The sequence below is a fragment of the Vitis vinifera genome, chromosome 19 (assembly GCF_030704535.1).
Source record: "Vitis vinifera cultivar Pinot Noir 40024 chromosome 19, ASM3070453v1".
In the NCBI taxonomy this organism is placed as follows: domain Eukaryota; kingdom Viridiplantae; phylum Streptophyta; class Magnoliopsida; order Vitales; family Vitaceae; genus Vitis; species Vitis vinifera.
In genome coordinates, this window is record NC_081823.1 from 25,628,140 (window position 1) to 25,655,000 (window position 26,861).

The window sequence follows — 26,861 nt, forward strand, 5'->3', positions numbered from 1 at the left end:
ACAGTTTGCTTTTCACAGAATCATTTGCAAACCGGCCTTTTATTACTCATCATCGGTTGGGATGGATTCTACGTTTTAAGTTTTAACCAAATCGAATATCGGGTCGGAGAAAAAGGCCCATTATAGGCCCACCAAAGTGATAAGGCCCGTATGAAAGCATCCGGCTCTGGCCCATACAAGGTGATTTGAAAGAGAAGAGACGAGAGAGAACCAGTGTACCGACAGCGCTTCCGCCCTTTTTTGTTTTTCCTGTGATGGAAGAAACTGATAGATACAACGGCGGTTTCATCGTCGGTGGCGGAGATGGAGACGACGGCGATGAGGCGCAAAGAAGCAGTGTTTTCGCAGAGCTGAAAACCTACTGCTTGGAACTTCTGGGGCTTCTCCAAAATCCTCAGAAACACTCCTCGGCGCTCCCTCAGCTCCTCCGCTTTCTCCGAAAATCTCCCTCCGTTTCCCTTCAACCGTTTCTCGAGTAAGCCCATTTCATCACCCCTCTCTGTGTGCTTGGTTGCCGAGAAAATTGAAGGACTGCTAGGAAAACAAATTTCGAGTCTAAGGTTTTCCAGTAAAGTTAAAAAAAAATTCAATTCAATTCAATTTGGTTAAATGGTTGGACTCCAGTTTTGTTTTTTTAATCAGTTGCTTTCTGAGAAGATTGATGAGATGGGAGAAAACAGAATTTTGAATCTTGGGTTTTAGGCTTTTCATAACAAATAATTGTATTCTAGTTGAATCAAGTTGTTTCTAATCAATTGCTTGCAGGAAAAAAAATTGAAGAACTGAGTGGAAAGAAAATCTCAAATTTAAATGAGTGAAATATCTGAAATTTTGAACTTTCATTTTTTTTCAAGACCCATCTGGTTGGACTTCATTATTGAGTGGGAAATGAACTGCCTTTGCCATTCCAGTCCAGTGTTTGGAAATTGCAGAAATGGAGTCAAAATTATCCAGAAAATGACACCCTTTTAATTTAATATATAGGAATTGAAAATTCTGGTTATGTTATCAAATTATTTGATTGGAAAATTTTAATATAAATGGAATAGAATTTAATGATTCTGAAATATGTAGGTGCATTTCGGATGCTTTTTTTTTTTCCCATTTAATTTGATTTAATTTTTTATTTCTAAAAAATGAAAACATGAATATTTTCTTGATTAAGGCTTTAGCTGCCTTGTATACTCCCAGTATGCTCTGTGGCTTTTAGCCTTTTTCTAATGCATCTCTTGTTTACTTATCGAAAAAAAATATTTTCTTGATTAATCTTTGAAAAGGTTATTACAAGGTGTGGCTATGCAAATTAGCCTTGAGGTAATCAAGGTTTAACCCTCCCCTGATTAAGCCTCTAATATTTAAAAGGTTTTAATGGGTTTAGGGCTTTATGGGCTTTCTGTATATATTTTTTAGGATGTTTAAACCTCAGTATTCATTGGTTGTAATGATTTGTGCTTTTATGGGGTTTTGGTATGGATTTTTATGTTTAGTCTTGCATTTAAGATTAGGGTTAAACCTTTAATATACAAAAGGGCTTAGTTGACTACCAATTAATCCTTTAAATGGAAATGAAAGGAAAAGATTGGGAAGAAGAAATAAAAGAATTGTTGGTCATTGTAGTGATCAATCTTATATATAATGATTATCTTACTGTTGATGGATAAAGGAAAAGGGATCACTCTAGTTAATCGGTAAAGAAGAAAAAGTGGGTAGATATTAACATTGATGGAGAGGATAATAGGATCCTACTAGTGATAATGATGGTGGTTTTGAATATTATTTGATAAATGCATGAGAGAGAGTTGGATTCTAGAAGAGAGAAAAAAAAAACACTAAATTAGAAGCCATTGAAAATGACATGCAATTAATTTGGTTATTATACATTGCATAGTTTTCATATTATTTAATTTTCATGTGATTTTATTAATATTTTTATGATTTTAAAGATTTTTTCTTTTTATTATTATTACTTTTAAATTGAGGCTTATGCTTTGTTTTGTCTTGAGGCTTATGCTTTGCCTCATTTGGTAAAATGCCTCAAGATCGCCTTTAGCCTTTTAAAACATTGTTAAAAAGTAATATCAAGGCTTTGGTTGTGTGATTTTGAATCTTAAGAATTAAAAAAAATTTGATACCTTTATTTTGAAAAATTTACTACTAGAAGTTAGAAAGGCAAGAATAGGGTAACGAACATAACTTGTGTTTTTTTTTAAAATAAAAAATTGTGCTATCTTTTTTTGGCGAAGGTAAACTGGAAAATGAGCAGGTCTGCAGCCATTTAACTGCCTGCAGAAAAAAAACAGAAATAAAGTTGATATATGTGTGTATATGTATGAGGGTTTGCTGCCATTTAATTAGGGGGGAAAAACCCGGGTGTTAATTAAATCAGTTAAGGAAAAGCACAGACTGATCTATCTCTCTGTGTGTGAGATGCCTCAAATATATTCTTAAAGATGTACAGGAAAAAGTATGCCCAAATATAAAAAGGCAAGAGCAACAAATTTGTGTTTGTGTGTGTGTGACACCTCAAATATTTTCTTAAAGAAGATGTACAGAAAACAAACGTGCCAAATATAAAAAAGGCAAGAGCAACAAACTTTTTGTGTGGATCACCTTAAATACATTCTTAAAGAAGATGGACAGAAAAAAGTATGCTGAAATAAAAAGAAGGCAAGAACAATGATTTTTTGTTTTCCTTAATCTTTTTTAAGTGCTGTGTGAGCCTCTCCCTAATGGTACTGGGAAGCTTGTGGCTCATTTGAAAAATATAGCCAAATAAAAGGTAAACAAGAAAAAAGGAATGGCTTTATGAAACTTTGCTTTGAACATGGAGAAACTTGAGTTATGTTTGTTCCCTATTCAAACAAAACATGGAGGAATGGAATAGGTATTCAGTTTTGGTGGTTTTAGTTTGTACTCTGTATGCTGCTTTAATGCTGGAGTTCACCATATCATGGTGTCTTCTTGGCTACTCCTAGAGATAGGAAAGTGTGGTAAAAGGTGCAGGAACCTCATTCAGGGTAGAACTGCAACTCTGAAAGCTTAGGTCTTGTTTGTAGCCAACCCAAACAATCTAAATTATGAAGCACTCAGCTAGAACCCAGCCCAACCTGACCTTTAAACCAAGCTGGTCAACCCAAGCTCAACATGACCTCATTTTTTATGAATTTAGGTTGAGCATGGGTTATGCTCAAGTTGATCAATTAGTTGGCTTGATAGGGTTATGTGTATTAAATTTGGTTGAACCCACTCGCAATTTCTTTTGTAAACCTTTTTTTTTTCCCTATATGTTTATGTCAAAATTTAAATAGTAAATGGACAACATTGCAAGATTATTAGAAAATTATAAATAACTAAATTTATTTATCTTTCTAATAAAATGAAATAGTAGCTAATATATTAGAATTTGATATTTTTTCTTAATTTTTTTTAAACACCCTTTAAAATGAATATTATAAAAATATTAAATTAGGGTTCGGGTTAGGCTCAGGTTGCCTGAACCTTGACCCTAGCTCAACCTAAATTGACTTCAGGTTGAAAAACCTCAATCCAATTCTGATCCAAGTATTAAAAGTGATTGTACATGCCTGCCCAAAAGTTGGCTTAGCTTTGGGTTTTGTAGGGTTAACCTATCCAAGTTGCATCCCTAATGTAGTCTCAGCACAGGTAAAATTAGCACCTTCGTAGGAATAACTTTCATATCAGTATTTTCTTTGCTAAAGTAAAACAATCCGCCGTTAATAGTTCCCTTCTTGTACTATTTTTACTATCAATAATTTTTATTTATTTTTATGTAATATAGAAAACTTTGGGTGTGGTTTTTGAGTCATTCTGAGTCAGAATTTTATATTTGAGGTTTTATTCTTCAGTATTTTTCAAAATTTTATTTTGACATTTAGGATGTTGTCTATCTTTTCAGCTACACGTTGTTCCCATTGCTGCTTCTATTGGATGCTGCAGTTGATTGCAGATCCCTAAAAAAGGTTGATTCTGAAGAGAAGTTGATATCTGATGTCCCAAAAATGCCGCATAAGGTGAGCGACAGTGTGGCAGAAGGCGTGCTTCATTGCTTGGAAGAACTTCTTAAGAAGTGCCAATTAGGGTCAGTGGATCAGGTATTTCAATTAGAAATGGCATTTAGCTTGGTCAGTTTTTGTTTCACATGTTTCAAGATCAAATGTTTGTTGCTTGCTGTTATCAGCCTGGCTTCTCACACTCACATACACACTTCATGTATTTTTGGTATGATGTTGTAAACCAATCAATTATCCTTGAAATGTGAGAAACTTCACATTTTCATTATAAAAGAATCAAGAAGAGGCTGTTCCTGAAGTACAAATAGTATAGATGGGAAAGTATTGGACTATTTGGACCTGTCTATCTCTCTCCCTTCCTTTTCAATGTACTGCTGACTTGTGGATACTTTATGCCCACAGCCTGACTCCTGCTTAACAACATTTTCTTCTTACTGTTGAATTTACCTTTTGTAATAATACTCAATGATCATGGTGGTATCAGGCTGGCTTATATGATTTCCCGTGAACTGGCTGTTAACTGTAACCGTTGTCTTTTTCATTCTCGTTTTCTTTGTTTTTTTTTTAATTTTTTTTTTTGGTTTTTGGTTGAGTTCAATGCTGCTTTTGTAGTTTAACATTGGTCCTACTTTTTAGTACTTGGCCATTTTTGTAATGTGAGGAAGGAGAGTTGCAGGGCACGAGCAGTATGGATTGTGATAGTCATGGCATGGTATGTCAGGCTATATGCTTTCAGCCTTTTAAAACTTTTGTTTATTTGATAAGTAGTAATTATGCAGTTTATGGATTCTAGATCAATCTAAAGCTTCATGCAATAACTGATTATTCAGATTGGTCTTGTAACAAAAGGCATTGGTGATACCTGCAGGATACCCAAAAGTATTCTTTTTGTGTTTGATGTTCCCTTTTTGAGATTATCCTCTCTGTGAGAAAAATCTGGGCTTTCTATTTTATAGGCAAACCTTGTCACTAATGGTGCAATCAACTTGATTAGAAAAGCCTTTTACCTGAAGTATGATGGTTTATTTTTGTAGATGGTTGTGGTGCTGAAGAAATTGACTTACGGGGCTTTGCTTTCTGCATCTGAGGCTGCAGAAGAATTTCGTGAAGGAGTAATTAGGTGCTTCAGGGCACTTATTCTTAGTTTACAACCGTGTTCTGATATGTCATGCTCCTGTAAACAAAGTTTGGGTTTTCCCATACTTTTAGCAAGTGGAGATTTGCAAGTTCCACTCGTTAACACTTCAAAATATGATTCAGAACCAGGAGAATGTTTAATTGCATTTCTCCAGTCTCAAGGTGCTTCAGCTGCTGTTGGACACTGGTTATCTCTTCTTCTAAAAGTATGTCAAATTGTGCCTAAGACATAGATGAATTCTAGGGCACTTCTTATTGATCTGTTGTTTCCTTCTACATACCTTGTATTTATCTGCAAAATTTTCTGTGGAATTAATCCTGGGATTTAACGCTAAGGCTGCAGATACCGAGGCTCAACGAGGACATCGAGGTAGTGCAAAGCTCCGTGTAGAAGCCTTTTTGTCCCTTCGTATGCTTGTCGCTAAGGTAATCTTGTAACATTTGGTAAACACTAGGGATTAACTCATCATCAGTGGTTTTGCTCCTTTAAATTCTTATGAAGAGTGTTAGCAATGTTTTACTTAAACCATGTACGTAGGTTGTAAGTTCTGATTGGTTCTGCTTTATGGAATTTGTAACTTCTAGGCTTTTTGGTTTTTTTTTTTTTTTTTTTTTTTTTTTTTTTTGTGCTGAATCATGAGTTATATTCTACAATTGAACCCATCTTCTAACAGTTTCAATTAGGCTTGTTCTTCCTTGGTCTTTTTCTTTGCATAAATTTTAAATCATTGGTTGGAGTCCTATCAGGATTTACTCAGATTTATGATGTCCAGTGAAACATGATTGTTTGTTGGGTTACAACTGTTTGTTATTTTTGTTGATTATCTTTCTCTCATAACTTTGTTCTTTTATTTGATAATCTTTCATTCTCTTGCCTATCCAGCACTTGTTTTCGGATTTTATTGATAATTTTTCCTCACTCTTATCATTCTCTTCAATATGCTATAAACAAATGTCGGGTTAATTCCTTTCCCATGGGATGTTTTATAAGATCCTTTTGCACATATTGGATTACAAAATGGTTCGATGGAAAGAAAGAACATATTGTTGTTGAGTGCTTCTAGACTTCTAGCACTCTAAGGAGGATTTGCCAGAGGCATGGTGCCTCATGTAGTTTCTGCTGTTTGTTGTCTAGTCAATCATATGCCTTTGTTCATCTGTTGTGGTTAATTGCTTTATAACATCTTCTTAAAGAAGGATATTGTGGAGTATTTCTCATTAGCACATGGGAAGTGGAAGCAATTGGAATTGATTTTCCCATGTAATGTTGAATCATGTTCTGTTTACTCAATTTACTTGTATCAATGTTTCACACAAAACCAACTAGATCAGGAAAATTTTACATCATATTAGTGGTTCACCCTCTATAAATTTTATAATCGGCATGTTCCATATACTTGTTCAATTGGTCTGTTTTAATCGATAAAATCATTTTCAATTATAAAAGTTCTTGTAGTAGCTCAAACTCAAGATTTTTTTTTTTTTTTTTATAAATTTTTTAATTTTTTAATTTTTTTATATATGTTTTATCAAGTTTTGTTAAGATCTTAGAAGGAAAAAAAAAAAAAAAATCATAGCATCCAACTATTTAATCATGATGCTTCCCATGCAAATAAACGGACCTTCATTGGTGCCCAAGACCTTGACACAATACTAGGTGAAAAAGGCTCTTTATATCTCCTAGATAAGGAAGAAAAGAGAGATCTAATGTTAAACTTGCCACACTTGGATTCATTCCACCCCAGTTTGTCCTCCATTTCCCTTTTAATTACCAATGATTGTAATTTCCAAAAGAAAATCTCCACTTTATCCAACTCCCAATCGTTAAACTGCCTTGAAAAGCTGGGGCTCCTACCACCCCTTTCCCCATCTGCTTCCCAAGTCTTTCCCACCTAGCCCTCTTTGTTAGAAGCAAAGGAAAATAAATTTGGAAAGTCTTCTTCCCAAGTTTGATCTCATACCACAAGTCTTTCCAGAATTTAACCCTTCTCTCATTTCCAAGTAAAAAGCGAGACCTGCCTTTTATAACCTCCTATTCGTGTTTGATGGCTTTCCTTACCTGCACTCCATATCCACCTCTCACCCCTCTCGAACACCAACCCTTGTTCGCCTCTTATAACTTTCCTATTATGATTTGTTTCCATAAGGAATCCCTTTTTGTAGCAAATCTCCAATTCCACTTATCAAGCTAAGCTTTGTTAAGGATAGGGATGTTGGAAATTTCAAGGCCCTCGTCCTTCTTTCCCAAGCGGACTAGATTCCAATTAACCTAATGAGGCCTTATCTTTAATGCTCCACCTCCCCATAAAAGGTCTCTTTGGATTTTCTCAAGTCTTGAATTGACTTTATTTGAGATGACAAACAAGGATATGAAATAAATTGGAAGACTAGATAAAGTGCTTTTGATTAAAGTGAGTCTCCCACCCTTACAAAGGCATTGCTTTTTCCACATCGCTAATATTTTTCTAAATTTCTCCTCCACTTCATCCCACACCCTCGAAAATTTAAAAGAGGCCCCCAAAGGAAGACCCGGGTTAGAAGTGGGCGACTTCCCTATTTTACAACCTAACATCGAGGCAAATTCCTCCACATTAGCTACTCCCCTAATAAGAACAATCTTGCTCTTATGTAGAATATTTTTTAGGCCAAAGATTGCCTTAAATCACATAAACACCTAGCTCAAATATTTCAACTAATAATGATTGGCGTCATAGAAAATTAAAGTATTGTTGACAAACAAGAGATGAGATACTTCCAATCCCTCCCTACTCTTTCCACCTTAAAACCTACAATGTAGCCCCCATTCTTGGCTCTAGTCAACAATTGACTTAGAGCTTCCATAGCTAAGATGAATAAATAAGGGAAAAGGAGGTCACCTTGCCTCAAACCCCTAGAACTTTGGAAGAAATTAGACAGTGTGTCCTTAATGAGAACAAAAAAGGTTGTTGTAGAAATACACCGTTTTATCCTTCTTATCCACCTTTGTCCAAAACCCATTTTAGACATGACTGCCAATAAGAAGTCTTAGTTGACATGGTCAAAAGCCCTCTCAATATCCATCTTTAGGACAAGCCAAAACAAGCTGCTCTTTAATCTTGAGTCAATGGCTTCACTAGCAATAAGAACCACATCCAAAATCTGTTTGCCCTCTATAAGAGCACATTGAAAACCTAAAACCACCTTTCCCACCACTTTCTTAAGTCTATTTGCTAGCACTTTAGCTGGCAACTTGTACAATCCCCCTATAAGACTAATGGATCTAAAAGCCTTTTAAATCTTCTGCCTCACCCTTTAGGGATCAAAAGCAAGAAAGTGGTGTTTAAGCTTCTTTGGAAAGTGCCTTGAGCGAAAAACTTTCTAAAAACCCTAAGATCTCAGGCTTGACAAAGTCCCCACAAAACAGCCAAAAAGTAATAGTAAAACCATTTGGTCCTGGAGCCTTATATCCTCACTAAGTCTGGAGAGAGCATTGAAAACTTTCCTTTCAGAATAAGGCTCCTCTAAGCTCCTAGAACCAAAGTTTTTAAAGGTGTTCTTTGAGCTCGCGTTGAGGCGCACTTTAGGGCAAGGTGACTACCAAACGCGTTGAGATGTAAGAAAAAAACGTCAACCCTAAAATGCGTATGCCTTAGGGGTTAATGCGTGGCTAAGGCGCGCCTCAAGCACGCTTTTCACGCCTTCTGGGTGAGGCTCAAGCCTCAACAAAGTTGCTAAAGTGCCCAAAAAAATAAAAATTGAATAGAAATAGATAGATAGAGATAGAGATAGAGATAGAGATAGAGATAGTGTTTAAGTTTGCTTTTTCCCTCATTAGGGTTGCCACTTTTCTGTTTCTCAGGTTGCATATTTTCTCTTTGCTTTTCACGTTTCTCTAGTTTCTCCGCTCATCTCTCATTTTCTCTCTCTGGTTCTGTTTCTCCATCTCTCCATCTCTCTCATTTCTTTGTTTTATTATGTCTTTTTTTTTCTTTTATTTGTGTGGAAAAAGTCAAACCAACATCAGCCCTATCATGTGCCCTTTTAATGCATCTAAAATTCTAAAGCATTATTTCCTATTTACTATTTCCAATGTTTGAATTTCCATTTTTTCCCTTTTTTATAATTAAATTTAATGAAAGAATTTTTTTTCCTTTCCATTAAATCATTATCAATTTTATAAGAATATTACAATAAAAATAGAAATACAAGTCACTTACTTTATTAATTATTATTATTTTCTTTTCCTCTTTTATAGTATATTTTTTCTATATTCAATTTTATGATTTAATTATTATTTTTTTCAAATAAAAACAATTATGTACTGCAATTTTTTTTTTTTAATTTACATTATGGAATTATTAACATGATTTTTTTTTTAATTTTATGAAAAATGAATTTATTATGAAATTTATTATTGATTTAATTTTATTTTATAGATTTAAAATTATTTTGAATATTTATTAACTATGAAAATTAGAATCCTAAAAGGCTTACACTTCAATGGCTTGAGGCTTATGCGTTGCCTCATGAGCACTAAAACACTTCACCTTATGCTTTTGCCTTTAAAAACTTTGCTTGGAACTATCATTCCCTAACACTTCAAAACACAAGCCTCTGATGCTTGATCTCCAGTTTCATGTCTCAGAAAGAAGAGCATGAAAAGCTCTCGTCCTTGATATTGTCGACCTCTGTTAGAGTCATACCATTAACTCTCACTCAGGTCAACAAGTTACTTTCACTATGTGTATTCGTTATCTTGTGGAGAAACTTAGTATTCTTATCACCCTCCCTTAACCAAATTTCTCTAGATTTTTGTCTCCAGGAGGTTTCTTCCATTAAAGCCCACTTTTTGTAATCCCCCAAGGCCACCCTTCTAGCCTCTGCCTCCTCAGCTAGGAGAAGAGAAGCTCTCTCTCTAGAATCCCAATTACTATTATTGTCTGCCAGGTCCTCTGTCCCATTGTGAAGTGATTATTAAATCTTGATAGAAGCCTTCATCCAAGTACCTGTCTGTTTCCTGCCTTCATTACTAACGTTACTATTGCAAGGAAGGGCTCTCTGTAAGAGAAGATAGTATCTTTTATAAATAAATTAGCTGGTGTACCTTGAGGTTCAGAAACTTCTAGTAGTGCCTGGGCTGTGCAAGAGTGCTTCTTCCTATATGAAAAATGAAAAATTGTATTAATTGTACTCTGGTTGTCCTAACTTTTGTTTTCTTTGGTTTGCAGGTTGGTTCTGCAGATGCATTAGCTTTCTTTTTGCCTGGTGTTGTTAGTCAATTTTCAAAAGTTTTGTATGTCTCGAAAACAATGATTAGTGGGGCTGCTGGAAGTGTGGAAGCTATAGATCAAGCAATTAGAGGTGTGGCTGAGTTTCTTATGGTAGTCCTTCGGGACGATGCTAATTTATCGGGTCTTGATAATGTTATTGCTGGCTGTCACACAAACAAGGATGAATCTACACAATCATTTCTGGAGGAGCTCCGCCAGTTGCCTCTTAAAGCTCAAGGACAAAGTGAAACTATAGCAGAAGATTCAAGTGGTGAAATTATTAGTTCCATTTCTCCCAAATTTGGTTTTGAAGAGAAGGGTAGCATTAGTTCTAGAAAAATGTTAGGATCCTTGCATGTAACTCGTACAAAAGATTGGATTGAGAAAACCTCCACACAAGTGGATAAACTATTGTGCACGACTTTCCCAAAAGTACGTTATTTATTTTAAACATTGTTATCTTATACCATTTTTCATTCAAGCTTTCATTATTAGTGCAGTAATATTTTTTCCTTGACTGCTTTTCATGTTTTTAGATATGTGTTCATCCAGCAAAAAAGGTGAGAAGAGGACTTTTGGTGGCCATACAAGGACTATTGTCAAAGTGCAGTCACACTCTGAAGAAAAGCAGACTGATGCTTTTGGTGAGCTTGAAATTAGAATTGGAGCTATCACTATTAGCTGTCTAGTCATTAGCTGGCCTGATGTTATAAGCATGCAATACCTTGTGACTAGACTATATAGTTATGAATCCCTTTTGATTCCAAATCTTGCATTCTTTTTAATGTTTTTATAGATATATGAGACTGGAGAACATTCATAGGATTGCTTAAAAAAAGAAAAAAAGAAAAAGAAAAAAATTGAAATAAAAAACAATAAACCATTTGGAGGACATTTATATCTAATCATAATAAGCATACATGAAAGATTGACATAAAGCCTTTATATTTTTAGATTAGTCTGGTCTGGGCATGCTCATAGAAAAGTTCATTCATTTACAATGGGTGATTAAGATATTATTTTAAGTTGATGAAAGTAGAGCAATGTGTTAATTCCATGTTGAAGTCAAACAATAAGGAGGCACATGGCCTAGTGGTTGGTGCCAACCAAAAGATGTGGTAATTACTAGATGGCATAACATGGTTGAAGCTATTGAAGCTAGGCCTATTGAACATTACACATGAAATGAAGTATGGTCTACTGAAATTTGGTTAAGCTTTATATCCTTATACACCCTGATGCTTAACACCTGTTTGGATCTATTGTAGGAGCTGAGTGGTTCTAAAATATTCTAGGACTGATGTCAATTTAATAACCAATCAAGGTCGAGGTGTCAGAAAATCTCTGGCCTTGATCTAACATGAGATGACTTGAGGGTCTTGGCTTGGTGGTTTGGGTGAGAGCTAATTGGTTTTGTTGTGTGTCCCAAGAGAACCACCTTCTTGCCTTGGCCCTCTAACAGGAGTTGATGAGTGAGCCAAATTACAAGTTTACAAATCTCATTCACAAACCATTTTGAACTGCAGAGCATGTCCTTTATTTTGCTAATGGTGGCTTAATCCTCAAGTGATCTCCTCAGGATATACTCTTTCAAACTTCTCTGTGGATATTCTCTCCCTCACAGAGAAGAGAGGCTTTTGGAAAAATAGTTTTGAAAACTTTGGAGAATTGTTTGGAGACTTGGAGAGAATCTCTGAGGGCTCTTTTGGAATACCTCAAGCATATCCTGATTTAGAACATGAAAGATGGTCAGTAGCCATCGCTAACAGTAGTTTCAGAAGCATCCTAAACTCTAGGTCACTAGAGAATTGAAAGATGGTTGAGAGCTCCTTCTGGTCATCTGGCTACTGCCATTCTTGTTGCGCCTCTCTGAGTCACCTTATTCTCACCTCAAGCCAAACATCCTCACTAGTCCTCTCCGTACCAATGAAGAGATGTGTCATCATTGCATCTGAAGTGCCAGGCCATCATCCCTGTTGAGCTCAAGTCACCTGTATGCCTTTTTATTTTTCATGTTAGAATGCAACTTCAGGATCTATGGGGTTTCCCCCTGCAGATATGCAATTTTTGGAGTGAAGCTGCATATGCTATTCTGGTAGGTTAGCTGCATATCATCATCATGCTAAATGAATCTTTATCTGTATTTCTATAAAGAAAATTGTCTGATGTGGCATCCATGGAATAGGAGTTTTTAGTTGATGAACCAAATAGATGGAATAAGATCATCAATGATTGTTGTGTGGTTGGTGCAAGCTGGTTTATATGTTTCTATTTATTTCATGTCTGCATCTTTTACTGCATTTAGTTACTAGTTGGATGGCCTTTTTTGGTGTGGAGTATTCTTTAACCTTCAGTAGAGAGCAAGCCGAAAAGTTAGATGTATCTTCTCCGTCTGCTGATATCTGCATTTTGTTCATAGAGACTGATATACCGTCCATGATTTTTCTCTGCATGAATATGTTATGTTTTTTTTTTCCCCCAAGATTGCTAAAATTTACTGTCCCCCCCCCCCCCCCCCCCCTCTTTTTTTTGGTGTTCAGCTAGATTTGCATTAAATGTCCCTTTTAATTCAGTAAGATAAATAATGAATGGTATAAACATATTTGCTTGGCTGATTCTTGAATTGCCTTTAAGATTAGTTTCAATGGTACATGAACTACGGCTATATCAGGTTGTCTGCAAACAATGAACTTGTGGAAGTGAAATTGTTCTTCTCCTATACCCTATGGAAACCTCTAGTGAATAAAACAAACAAAAGAGGAAGAAACTTACCTCTTCTTTTCTCTGGCACATTACAGGTCCAACTGTAGGAATGTTAGAGACATCTCATATGCATACCTTTCTAACACTTGATGAATTCATAATGATTGTTTCTAAACAGTTTGTAGACTGATGCTATCTTTAACATGTTTTTATGTTCTCTAAAAGCTAGGAAGTTTAGTTGCTTGTGATAATAGGAGAATTCTATTTTATTTTATTTTTTATTTTTTTAACTTCTGTAATTATCCAAGGTATGTAACTGATTGTAATTTCAGATGATGGAAATTTTTGTAGCTAATTTTGATTCTGAAAATTGTTGAAATTTGATTAATTGAGAATTAATGATTTCTGTCTTTAGAATTGTGCTTAATACATGTTCTGGATGCTACAAATGCAGGAGTGTCTATGTGTTTTGGTTTGTGATGACTCTGAAGAGGTGTCTGCAGTTGCACAGGGGTTCCTTGAGTATTTATTTTCATCAAGTGATAAGCATCACATAGAATGTGATGTTGCCGAAATCTTCAGCAGGTTTGTGTTTCCTTTACATGAAATTGGAGGGATAGGACTGAAAATTGACAATTTGTTTTAAAGTGGACTTCCTTACTAGAACTGAAGTTTGTCTTGGAAACAGGCTCATTGAAAATCTTCCAAAAGTGGTGCTTGGAAGTGAGGAATCGGTTGCACTGTCCCATGCTCAGCAATTACTTGTACTAATATATTTTTCTGGTCCTCAATTTGTGGTGGATCATCTTCTTCAGTCTCCTGTAAGAAAACCATGTTCTGTTTATATTTCTGAAGTGAAATGAATAAATCAGAAAGGGTCTGATTCATTAGCTGTCTTGTGTTTTTGTTATTATTTAAATGATTTAGGTTTCTTTAAAATCTGGCAGGATTAGAATTTTGGTTCTTCATTTCAATTGTCAGCAATATATTGATCTTTCTTATGAATGTGTAGATAAAAGCTGCACGGTTCTTGGACGTTTTTGCTCTCTGTCTGAGTCAAAATTCAGTGTTTTCTGGTTCTATAGACAAGCTTCTTTTAGAAAGGCCATCCTCCACAGGATATCTGCAATCTGTTGCTGAGTTGAAATCAAGTATTCGCTTCACCAGTGATGACCAGGCCACCTTGAGTACTGCTCCATATGAGATTTCAAAGTTCGCAGGACTTAAGGATAAAGAGATACAATATCCATTAGAAAACATGCAGAAAGATTATGAGCTTCCACACATGCCCCCTTGGTTTGTTTATGTTGGTAGTCAGAAACTATACAAGGCTCTGGCAGGAATTCTTAGACTTGTAGGCTTGTCTACAATGGCAGGTCGTTTCAGCCCTCAGAACCCAGTCTTTTTTTGGTCAGAATTCTATCTTTAATTGTTTTGCACTCACGCCTTGTATCTCTGTTTTTTGTTTTTGACTAGACTTCAGAAGTGAAGGCTATTTGTCGGTTATCACTGATATTCCTCTAGGTTACTTTCGTAAATTGGTTTCTGAGGTCCGAATGAGGGAGTATAGTAAAGAAAGTTGGCAGTCTTGGTATCATAGAACTGGTTCAGGGCAGTTATTGCGCCAGGCAAGTACTGCAGCATGTATGCTCAATGAAATGATATTTGGCATATCAGATCAAGCGGTTGAGGATTTTGCAAGGATGTTTCAGAAGTCCAAGATAAATCAGGAAAACATGAAGGGATATGATGCAGGATTCTCTGGTGACCAGCATTACAGGCATGAAGCACCCATGATTAATGAGTCTATTTGGAGAGTTTGGCAGGGAAGGGGTGCAAGAAGTCATTTAATTGATTGTATTGGTAATATAATGCATGAATATCTATCTTCTGAAGTGTGGGATCTTCCAACAGAACAGAAATCTTCTCTTCTACAAGCAGATGGTGAAGCTGGAAATTTCTCTCTACACTTTCTCTGTGACACTACTTTGCTACACCAGGAAATATATAGTTTCTTCGTTAATAGTGCATATAATTTATAGAAATTTGTTTTTGACTCAACAAATAACTCACATTGTACTGATTTTATTTTATTTTTCCTTTTTTTATGAACAGGTTATTATTGATGGAATAGGCATCTTTAATATCTGCCTTGGAAATGATTTTGCCTCTAGTGGATTTCTTCATTCATCTCTTTATCTATTGCTTGAGAATCTTATTTGTCCAAACTTCCAAATCAGAAGGGCCTGTGATGCAATTTTACATGTTCTTGCTACTACCTCTGGCTACTCAACAGTGAGCAAACTTTGTACAACCTTCAATTCATGTTTGTTTCTGTGCTCCATGACAATTCTTACATGATTCTCTGGCAGGTAGGGCACTTAGTTTTGGAAAATGCGGACTATGTAATTGACTCTATATGTCGACAGTTACGCCATTTGGACCTCAACCCTCATGTACCAAATGTGCTTGGTGCAATGCTTTCCTATATTGGCATAGCTCATAAAATATTACCTCTGCTGGAGGAACCGGTATGATTAAGCTCTCAGTTCTATAATCTGTCTGGGGTATTGTACTTGCCCATTTTATGATTTAATGGAGATTGTGGGTTTCTTTAACTAAATTTTCAAAATATCTTCTTTACTAGTTCTCTCATCTCTGTTTTAGAATCTTTTTCTTCTTTGAAGTTATTATGTTTCTAAAAGAAAATTAGGGAGTTCTTTCTCTAGAGGTTTGTTTGTTAAAAAAATTATATATACTTACATCACAAAATTTTTTAATTCTCCTGTTTCATTTAGCCTACAATTTTTATTTTTTTCCTAGGGGCAGCAAGTTCTTTATTCATGCTTATACACAATGTTTATGGTGGGAATTCTAGATTCCTCAGGATTTTGCTTTTGTTCTATTTTGTTCCTTTTTTTTTTTTGTGTGTGTGTTTTAAAGAAGAGTTAAAAGTTCTATTATTTTATTCTTGTGAATTGTAATGCTCATTGCATGAAATTGTAAAATGTGCAGATGCGCACTGTCTCTATGGAACTAGAGATTCTTGGCAGGCATCAACACCCAGATCTAACTATTCCCTTCTTAAAGGTCATACTTATATAATAGTCTCTTTGTGTTGTATTAATAGTCTCATACTTATATAATAGTCTCTTTGTGTTGTATCAGTACTCTCTGAATTTGCCTTTTGTCTTTGCTTCTTGTTTGTTGCTGTTCTTGCTCCCTTGCCACCTCCTCTGCTTTTTGCTTCCTTATGTGGCCTTCTAAATTAACATTGAATACCAAACATATTTGGAGCTAATGCTGTTTACCCATCTTTTTCTTGTCGTAGCCGGAACAAACTATTTAATTAAATCCTTCCAAAATACAAAGGATGATAAAAAATAGAAATAAAAAATGAGGAAAAATTTAAGAGCAGCAAGACAGTTACTGATCAAGTATGAAACAAGAACATAGGCACATGGTATGCAATAATGTTCAACTGAAGGTGGCAAAAAGTCATCTATAAAATTGTTTGGCTCCATGTTTCGCTAATTGATTTTCAATCTCATTAGCTGAATGAGGGGACCAAGAGAAGGAGCAACTCAAGCCATAAGGTAGATCTAGGATTTAATGAAGCTGTGTGTTGTTCTTCCAAGCACCTTTTTTGGTTTAGACACCCATGAAATCACTATAGTGGAATCTCCCTCCACAAAAAAAACTTTGACCTGCAATAAGCCCACCAAGAGAACTAAGATCTCTGCCTCAATAGTTGAACCTTTTTGGGCTTATCTAAAGAAGGCTGTCAACATTGTACCATGGTGATCCTTAAACACACCTTCAACTTCCAGTTGGCTCAGTTTACCTAGAGCATACCTATCAAAGTCTAACTTAATCAAACCTAATAGAGGTGAGGTCATACTGAGCATCTCACAGTCTACCTTCTTTGACCTGCGCACCATTTTCCAATCAAGTTGTACAATGTTTTGTGAAGTACCCTTAAAAGTGGTAGAGAAAGAAGTCCAAAAGAGGAATAAAAATATATCAAATCCCAAATAGATTTTAAGGTCCTCTATTTTGTCTTTGAAAATTCTCACATTCTTCTATTTCCAAACTATCCACCGAAGTACCCTTCCTCTATGATTATTCCTAAATCCTCTAAAAGATATGAACCACAATATTTCACACTCTTGGGAGGAACTGAATTTATCTCAATATAGTGAAATAGCCTATTCTATAGGTTCCAAGTCACTAGGCAATATAAGAGACGATTATTGATTCCCTGCTCCTTAGGCACATAACAAAATGATCCTGGTTGAGAGGCTTGAAAGACCTCCTCACTTGTAGAAACTACTGGTGTTTATTTGCCTCCAGCCATGTAAGGCCTTAACCTTAGATGGTGATTTAGAGTTCTAAATGAATTTGGCATGGAAAGAAGGGAACAAAGTTGAAAAGAAAGACTTTACAGAACATAAGGATGAGGAATTCAATAATCAAAACTATCTTTGAAGGTGATAAATATTTGAAGGTGAGAGATGACATCAGAAGTTCAAGTTCATCAATTTCTAGATCAGTGAGATTTCAATGAAAACCAAAGTTTTATCTAAAGAGGAAGAAGAAGAAGCTAGAATAGATGAAATAGAGGAGCTTCTCACTCTTGCAACTCTGCAGAAGTTAGGAAATTGAGTGCAGAGTGGCTGGTCCCCCATCATGGATCGTTGCAAAAGTGGATCTTTGTACCATCTCTAATGGAAAAATGTTTAAGGTTAGAAAAACCATAGAGAACTTGTGAAATAGTATTTCAAGCAAAATGATGCAACCACTTGACTATGTTGTTGGCATTGCAGACTTTAGAGTGAGACCCTTAGATGCTTAAGATAACCTTATGCAATAAAGTGTCAATCTCTTTCAACCTCCACAGTCACTTCCCTAAGAGGCTGTATTCCTTAAAGAAAATCTCCCTAAACCCAACCACCCTTTCCCTTTGGGCTTGTACACTTTGTTTCAATTAATAAGGTGGTGCCTCATTCCTCCTACAACTTGTAACCAAAGAAAATCCCTTAGTAATCTATTAATCGTAAACCCTACTTTGGAAGGAGTCATAAATGTTGAAAGGAAATAAATGGAGATTTGAGATAAGTAAAGATGGTTCCAGTATTATTCTGTCACCTAGGGGCATGGAAACTTTTTCTGAACATTCAATAAATAGGTATGCTTATCCATGTGTTTTTGCTAACTAAAAATTCTTGTTTCCATTTATTGTCCTTGCGCTTCAGACTTTTTTTCTTTTTCCTTTTTCCTCTCCTTTTGATAGGCTAAACTTTATTTACTGCTACCTTTGAACTTGAATGTATTATAATGCACTAAATATGTTTAAATATTCTCATGTTTGGAGGGGAGGAAGGAGGTTGGCACTCTGGTGAAGGGAGGGAGACATGGGTTAGGCCTGTGGGAAGTTATTAGAAGAGATTGACCTATCAAAAAAGTTATTAGAAGAGGTTGTGACAGCTTCCTATCCCATGCCTATTTTCCATGGACAATGGATTCAGAACTAAATTCTGACACAAGGTTTGGCGGGCATGGGGTGTGTTGGATCTCTACTTTGGAAGATTGCTTAGCAGTCTTGTTTAGTATTGTTACTATTAGAAATGCTTGGTTGGCTAATTTCTAGCTGCATGAAAGTGGTTAGGGCCACTGGATCCCAAGAGTCTTGAGGAGCTTCCATAATTGAATCAATCAGCCTATTCATTTTCCAATGCATTATAGGATGGTATGGAGGCTCTTTAAAAGATATCTTCTTAGTAATATTTCTGCAAATCATTGCATTTAGGGTCTAGGCATGTGCCCCTTCTAAAGTTGGTTTCTTTTTGTGAGAATCAGTATAGGAGAAAATTCTCATGGACAACCAGCATATCAATGGGGCAATATTCTTGTGAATTGGGGTTGCCTTTGCAAATAACAGAAGGAATTTACTAGTAATATTCTCTTAATTGTGGTGTGTGCTAGTTCCTGGTGTTTGTTATTTGCTTTGTTTGTATGTGGGTTTTATCTATGTGTGGAGAATACCTTGGTTAGTTGGAATGTTGGTTTTGCTGGTTAGGATGGGCCTTGTGCTTATTCTGGTATGCCTGGAAAGAGCAAGATTGAAGGATTTTGATGGTTTAGAGCGAGGTGGGTATGAAAGGAATCTTCTCAAATCTATGTTTGCTTAGTTGAGAACCTTATTCTGGTTTAAAAACTTCCTTCTTTTAGATTTTATTGATAGCATAAGTAAGGGCAAGGTAGGTCTTGCTGCCACTATTATGATTGTTTAGAGCTAATTTATGAACATAGCTATTGAATTTTTATAAACATCTTGTTTGAGAATGCTAGGTCTATCTGTTGTTGAAAGTTTAGTTGTAATTACTAATTTTGCATTTTGAACTACTGCCATTTTTTATAGCTATTCTTCCGGTTATGTTATTATCCACTTATTTATTGTTTTGCCCAAATTTTTAGCATCAGGTACATCTGGCTGGGTGGAATTATCTTTCTCATTCTAAATAATTTTGTTTTCCTTAGGCTGTTGCAGAAATTGCCAAGGCATCAAAGAAGGAGGCTTGTTCAATGCCCATTCAGACAGAATCTTACTCCATACATGTCAAGTCTAAAATGTCTGATGTGGAAAAGAAAGCGAGGGTTGATTCTGGAAAAAGTTCAATATCATGTTACGAGGAGGATATGGATACGTCTCCAGAGGAGTCAGGTGACTGTTTCTGGAATTTGTTTTTTTGAATGTAGACCCAAAATTCTCTGTTAGAACATAGAACCAACTGCCATATGGTATATGGAATGGAATGGTTATTGATATGAATCATTATGAGACCACTAGTGCTTTGAATTCTCTATGTAGCTAATGAGTCAACATGTTTCCTTGAAGCTAGTATTCCACTGTTCACTTAATTTAATCCAGTTTCTGCTGTCTCCACTTCCTCATGTTCTAAGCTTTCTAGTTTTACTTGTCATCTTCCATTTTGAGAGATGATTCTGTGAACTGTCGGAACTTTGAAGGTCAGAGAAATATGTGAGCCAAGAAGAAAGATGCATCAATAATATTCAGAGATTATGTAGGATGTCAAGTGGGATCTTGGAGTATGTAGGGGAAAAGGAAGCATCCTTGGAGATGAGGTGGATCGGAGATTCTTTGATTTCAATGAATTTTTCCATTGTCATTAATAGGAAAGCCTGTAGTGGTTTAAGGCTGGTAGAGGTATTATAGACTGATGATCCTATATCTTACCAGTCAAGTCTGATTTATGCCTATACTGGGTGTCCTAAGTAGGATGCTTTTTCAAGCTTAGTCTATTGGTCTCATCAATGGTTTTGTTAATGACTTTGTCCCCTTTTCCTTGGGTGACAATATCAAGGAAGTTGCTTGCTTGAATGCTATTGAGATGTAGCTGGTTAACATTTGAGATAATTTGAAATAACAGTTTCTCTCACTTTGACAAACATCATGGTTGGGGTAAGTCGGTTATTATCCATTGATTTAACGTAGAAAAAAGAAGATTTGGTGATTGTTATCATTTAGTGATAATATGGATTAATGAGCTTCCTTGATTTTCAATATTGATTGTGGCAATGGTTCTGCAAGTGTGAGGTTGATTTCTTGGCAAAAATGAGCATTTATGGTTGAGCTCTTTAGAGGGAAATTTTATTGGCATTGATCGCATTTGCAGAAAGTAGTCCTGAAAAAATTAGGAATTGAGCTAAAGATCCATATTATGTGCAATCAACAATGGAATGGATAAAAGTTTAGAGATCCTTTTCTTTAGTGGTTGGAACCCTCCTTGCTTGTTACTCCAATTTCTTTCTACCCTTCATGATGAATACATGCTCAATCTCCAGCAGAAATATTATTGAGTTTATAACACCAAAAGTATAGGTTTTCCAGACAGGCATCAACCAAGCATACTGAGATGCCAGCCCACAGTTATTCCCATGACATCCTGATGCCATATGCAAGATTCTACTTTCACATGCATGAAGAGTCCAAATATTTTTAGGAGGGGACAGGGGAAGTCAATAGAGCAAAGCTGATATCTTCTGAGAACACCCTACTTTTCCATATACATCCTCATGAATCAACTTCACAACACCCACATTGTAGTTCCCCATCCAATAGGCCTTTCAGAAATTTTAGCTGCTGAAGTAGAGTGAAACTGCTTCCTTAAACTGGTGCAGATTTGCTATGGAATAATACCATTTCTCTATGCTTGCACAGTGTCCTTTGTCCAAAACTTGCAACAACTCCCAATTTTTGTCACTTAGAAAAAAATTGATGGTATCTTTCTGGTAAAAATGCTAGAACAAGCTTATTTCTGGCTTACTATAAGCTGTTTTCTTTTTTTTCCTTACACCGGTCTGTAAACCCAAGTCTTTCACCTTGTAAAAATACATTTTAGCACCTAGTTAGAGGTACCTAGTTTTCCAGGAAAACTTGTATACTTCAGCAGTTTGAAACACATTCTTTGTGATTAAATCTGGTCAGGTTGGATTTCATTCTTTAGAATGTTTTCCCGTTTTCTTTTCTGAGAGGAATGCCATAGTTCTAAAATAGCTTGCACTACATGATAAATGGGTAACAGCTGTATCTTTACCTATTCATAGGCTAAAATATAACTTGCGACAGTGCATTTGATATCTATTTGCCAGCTGGCCCGTGTTTGCCTAATCAGTAGACAACCTAAATATTTTATGTTATGTTTTTCCCCCTATATAACTTTTTCTGCTCTCCAATTTTCTGAACACTCATCCAAGTTATTGTATTATGCTCTGAATTAAGGAAAGTAAACTAATTTGTTTTCTTAGCTGAAATGCTTTGTTTCTGATATCTATTTAATATTGCTCTGAATAGCAGAGGGGGCAGATATCTACTTGAATGATGCTGATATGCATTTAGATGAATGGGAGAGCATTTTATTCAAGTTGAATGATTCGAAAAGATATCGACGAACAGTCGGATCCATTGCCAGTTCATGTTTAACAGCTGCAACCCCACTAGTTGCTTCAGTGAACCAAGCAGCATGCTTGGTGGCCTTGGATATTGTTGAGGTCTGTTTCTGATTGAATAGTTTTGACTTCTCACCAATCCACTGCTGATTTATTATCGTTAAGCCTTAAAAAGTTTTTGTTGTTAAGAAGGTTTCCCTATAAAAGGTATAAATGTGCATCATATGAGGGTTCCTTGCTTCTTGTGTTTGTTTTATTCTAATGTCTTTTCTAAAGTGCTTTCATTTGATTTCCTTGCTCAAAACATTTCAACTTGTAAAAAGAATTCATTCCTTGACTCTTTCCAACACCGTGTTCTCTGTTAGGTGTTTTCATTGGATTTTCTTGCTCCAAACATTTCAACTTGCAAAAAGAATTCCTTGATTGTTTCCAACACCATTCAACTGTTCTCTCTCTCTCTCTCTCTCTCTTCTTTTGAGGATAGGAACCTAGAGAAAATGTAATGTTCTATGACTATTTGGTATCGGGCTCAGTTGAGGATTGGCCATTTCATTCTCTCTCTCTCTTTGCAGAGAACTCTTCCAACCTGCCCCAAGAAACTGCAATTCTAACTTTAATTTACTGATTGTATTTACAAGTTTATTTAAAACGGGTTTGTATGTCATCAAAATTGATAGACTCCATATCTCTGGAATGATGTCTGGGATGAAATATGCAACATGAATGTGGTATGGTAGTTAAGGAATTGGTTGCCAGTGAAAAATGAACATAGCTATGGAATTATGCTCTTATGCTTTTGCAATCTGTTTTACACTATTAGATTTGATTTATATACTTGTCCTTTGTTCATATTCATGATAAATATTTGTTTCAGGATGGCATTGCAACTCTGGCGAAAGTGGAAGAGGCCTATAGGCATGAGAAGGAAACTAAAGAAGCAATTGAACGTGTGATTAAGATGTGTTCATTTTATCATCTCCAAGATACTCTTGATGCTGCTGAGGAAGGAACCGATGAGAATAGGTTGCTTCCTGCAATGAACAAAATATGGCCCTTCTTGGTCGTTTGTATTCGGAACAAGAATCCAGTGGTGCGTAATCCCCAGTCACTCCCTTAACCATATGTTTAGTTGGAAAGTTTGACATAAAATGCAAAGAAGAGAAAATAAAAATGAGAAATAGAAGGAAAATTCTTCTTTTATTTAAAGATTAAATAATTAGAAAATGTATAAGCTTCTAACTAATTTTGATAATATTTTATTTTTTTTGCATATTTTTCATGATAAATCAAATATGATAAAATTATTTTTCTTAGTACTGGTTTTGATATATTTATGTTTTTCTTTTTTCTTTTTTAATTTTTAAAAATAAAAAGTAGTAACAAAAATGTAGTTACTTACGTTGTGTCCTTAAAAAATACTTTCAAAAATTTTAAAATTTGAAGTAAAATTTTCTTTTTGATGCTTCAATTCTTTTTAAACCATTTTTAAGAACCCGTGCTTGTTTTATGCGAATATTTAAGAGTTCTTTTATCTTATATAGAAGTTAACAATGGGAAATGTATCCAAATGACACTTGCTATTTTTTTTGTCTTAGTCCTTTCTAGGAACCAAAAGTTATAGCTTAAAGCATTATACTAAATTTCCATTTTTGATACTGCATTCTTCTTCTACGCTTGAACTTCCTTCTTCCTACAGGCTGTCCGGAGATGTCTAGATGTGATGAGCAAAGTAATCCACATCTGTGGGGGAGACTTCTTTTCTCGCCGGTTCCACACTGACGGCACCCACTTCTGGAAACTTCTAACCACATCCCCATTTCAGAAGCAACCAGTCTCTAAAGAAGAGAGAATCCCATTACAACTTCCTTACAGAAGTGCTCCTACCTCACCAGAGGACTCAATGGCTGAAGTCTCAACTCTGAAAGTCCAGGCAGCTATGCTTAACATGATTGCGGACTTATCCCTGAACAAAAGGAGTGCTTCAGCATTGGAAGCAGTTCTCAAGAAGGTGAGCGGCCTGGTGGTCGGAATAGCTTGCAGCAGCGTTTCTGGTCTTCGTGATGCAGCCCTCAACGCCCTCACTGGACTTTCTTCAATTGATCCAGATCTCATTTGGCTTCTCCTAGCCGATGTATACTACACTTTCAGAAAGAAACACATCCCTTCACCACCCACCTCTGATTTACCGGAAATTTCCCAGATTTTGCCCCCACCCTCGTCTCCTAAAGACTACCTCTACGTGCAGTATGGAGGACAGAGCTATGGTTTTGATGTTGATTTCTCTTCTGTAGAAATTGTTTTCCAGAAACTGCATTCAGATGTTTTTACTTCACAAATGTACATTTGAGAGAGATTGTGCTTTATTTTCTTATATATAGAAGGCCCTTACTCTTTCATATTACAATAGTGTAAGGGAGTGAAGTTGGTCAACTCAATGAACTCATCAAAGGCTAATTGAAATTAAGTGAAAATATAGAATAACTTCTTGTTCAAGTGAAAATAGAAGTTTTTGAGGAAGCTTCTAGTTCTCGTATTTATTTATTTATTATTTTTTAAATTATATGCTTTTATAATAAAATTATTTACAACAAGTTAAAAAGCTCTTAATAAGCTCAATAGAAAGTGCTTTTTGGCTATTTATTTATTTATTTTATTTAGGATTTTGAGAAGCTACTCCAAAGGGGGAGACTTCTTAACAAGTCAAGATGTGCTATAAAAGAATCATGATTTACCAACTCTAAAAGAAAAAGCTTCTTTTCTTAAAAGAAATTATACATGCTAGCTTTGTAGTAGAAAATTAAGTATTATTATGAAAATTTCAATTAAAAGCTAAACATAATACCATATTAATTACAAGCCTACAACTAATCAAATCTTTATTGTTGATGGAATGCAAGAACATCAGGTGAAAATCTTCAAACATTCTCAAAACCTTAACATTGCTTCATTTGTTGTGAGTAATCATGGGTACTAAGTTAACTTAATTTGATGTGTAAAAAATATTTTTATGAAGGAAAAGAGGAGAATATCTGAATATGTAATATTTTGATTGAATAGGGGTGTTGGTACTAGGGTTCTTTATGTTTCATTAATAAAAAATGAAATAATTAATAATAATCATAGTATGTTTGAAAAAAATATAACTTTGTTTTTTTATATTTTTGTCATGATTATTTGCACTGAAGTTGAAATGCTTTATTGTATTGAAGTTAAAATGCTTTATGCATGAGAATGTTCATTTTAACTCATTTTTTTTCTTTTTTTGTATCCACCAAAATATATTCTATTTGGATGTAAACTATCAAAAACAAGTTTTTACTTGTTTTTTTACTTTTTTATTATTATTCAGTATTTTTTAAAATTTATATTTACATGACCCAATTTTATAATGAGAAATTGGAGGAAACTAAATTCAATGCTTAGTTATCATCCTTTCACTCTGATTCCTGTGGATAGTTTGAAATATTAGTGTGTATACTTATCAAATTATCCTCTTTTTCGAATTTGTAAAGTTCTGTAATCTTTTTAAGTACATGAAGTTTGTTTCATGTGATATATGGAAAGGCTGAAGAGATGATCCATAAATGAAAAAGTAATAGGGTTAGGAATTTTTCAATATCAATTTACTAAGAAAGACAAGGATAAAAATGAGGGATTTGTACTTATTTCCAATAATAATGATGTTCCTCTCTTAACGGTCAATTTGACATGTGACCTTAAAATTGTGCATAATTTTTACATGTTTAGTGGAGCTCTAATTACCATTACTATTTGCATTGATGAGATGAATTTTGAAGTTTCAAAATATTATGCATATTACAAAAGTATGAAAAGCTAGTATTAAAACATGCATGATTTTCTTACTTTTATTTTTTAATAAATTTTCACAAAAAAATAAAGATTAATATTTTTATATGATAAAAAATTAAAATTTTAAAAATTTATATCTTTGCTCTTTTAGTAAATTATTTTTAAAAAAAGTTAAATTATCATTAGTAGAAAAGCTCAAAAAGCTTATAAATAGATGACAAGTTTTTTCTTTCCAACCTTGTTATTTCTATTAAACATGATTTATCTCTTAACTAAAATTTTGCAAAGATAATGACTATAACGTTAAAAGAAATCACTAAGTTACTAATATTTTCCTTTGTCAATTGCTCTCCCTCTCTATTAATCTCCTTAGGTTGATTCATACTCAAATCTTATTTCTTAAATTTTCTCAACTAGCCATTTTCTCAGGTAAATTTGTTCTCAATTTCTTAAATTTTCTCAATCATATTTCTTAATCCATGCTCTTACACACATTATATGTGTCTTATCAAGACAAAGTATTAAGCAAAACAAAGAATCAGTTTGGCATGACTATTGGATGGGAGGTTCAAGTGCTTTATACATGATCATGTTTACTTTAATTAATCATTTGCAGTCATTCAATAACACATAACTTCATTTCTCATATTTTATTTACTATTTCCTAAATTCAAACTTAAATATATATTTGACTGAATATAGAAGCTACAATAATAAGATATTGGAGGAAATTATAAACTTAGTTTTGCTTTGGTAAAGAAGGTTGAAGTTTCCATATGAGATATGGAGCATACATTCATTTGCTTCTCATAGTCTTCGAGCTCATCTCATTGAATGTATATAAATAATTTGAATCTCATACTTCCTTAATCTTACCAACCTTATCTCATTAATATATATATAATTTATCCTAGGATAACTAATAGTCTGTCTGAGTGCGATCCCTGCCGGGTTGAGCTCG

General features: G+C 34.9%; 1 protein-coding gene across 4 annotated transcripts; it reads left to right on the plus strand.

The window, feature by feature from the left end:
- Nucleotides 1-167: 167 nt before the first annotated feature.
- Nucleotides 168-24,494, plus strand: LOC100246156 (uncharacterized). Of its 4 annotated transcripts, none has more exons than XM_059735283.1 (17): nucleotides 168-475; nucleotides 3,917-4,112; nucleotides 5,066-5,374; nucleotides 5,505-5,594; nucleotides 10,376-10,849; nucleotides 10,954-11,061; nucleotides 13,575-13,705; nucleotides 13,809-13,941; nucleotides 14,133-14,496; nucleotides 14,597-15,117; nucleotides 15,233-15,415; nucleotides 15,493-15,651; nucleotides 16,136-16,210; nucleotides 19,661-19,844; nucleotides 21,996-22,192; nucleotides 22,965-23,180; nucleotides 23,787-24,494. In XM_059735283.1, exons 1-17 carry the CDS (start codon nucleotides 255-257, stop codon nucleotides 24,435-24,437), a joined length of 4,212 nt encoding a protein of 1,403 aa, XP_059591266.1. In that variant the 5' UTR covers nucleotides 168-254; the 3' UTR covers nucleotides 24,438-24,494. The 4 variants fall into 4 exon arrangements, with proteins under 4 accessions (XP_059591266.1, XP_059591267.1, XP_059591268.1 ...); XM_059735284.1 differs by having other exon boundaries at nucleotides 21,999-22,192; XM_059735285.1 differs by lacking the exon at nucleotides 168-475 and having other exon boundaries at nucleotides 3,987-4,099.
- The last annotated feature ends 2,367 nt before the right edge of the window (nucleotides 24,495-26,861 follow it).

What these genes read in the sequence shown, in the direction of transcription:
- LOC100246156 (XM_059735283.1), top strand. Translation starts at nt 255, where the DNA reads ATGGAAGAAACTGATAGATACAACGGCGGTTTCATCGTCGGTGGCGGA. An exon ending in TCCCTTCAACCGTTTCTCGA is followed by an intron (nt 476 to 3,916) that starts GTAAGCCCATTT and finishes CTATCTTTTCAG; the next exon opens with CTACACGTTGTTCCCATTGC. An exon ending in AATTAGGGTCAGTGGATCAG is followed by an intron (nt 4,113 to 5,065) that starts GTATTTCAATTA and finishes TTATTTTTGTAG; the next exon opens with ATGGTTGTGGTGCTGAAGAA.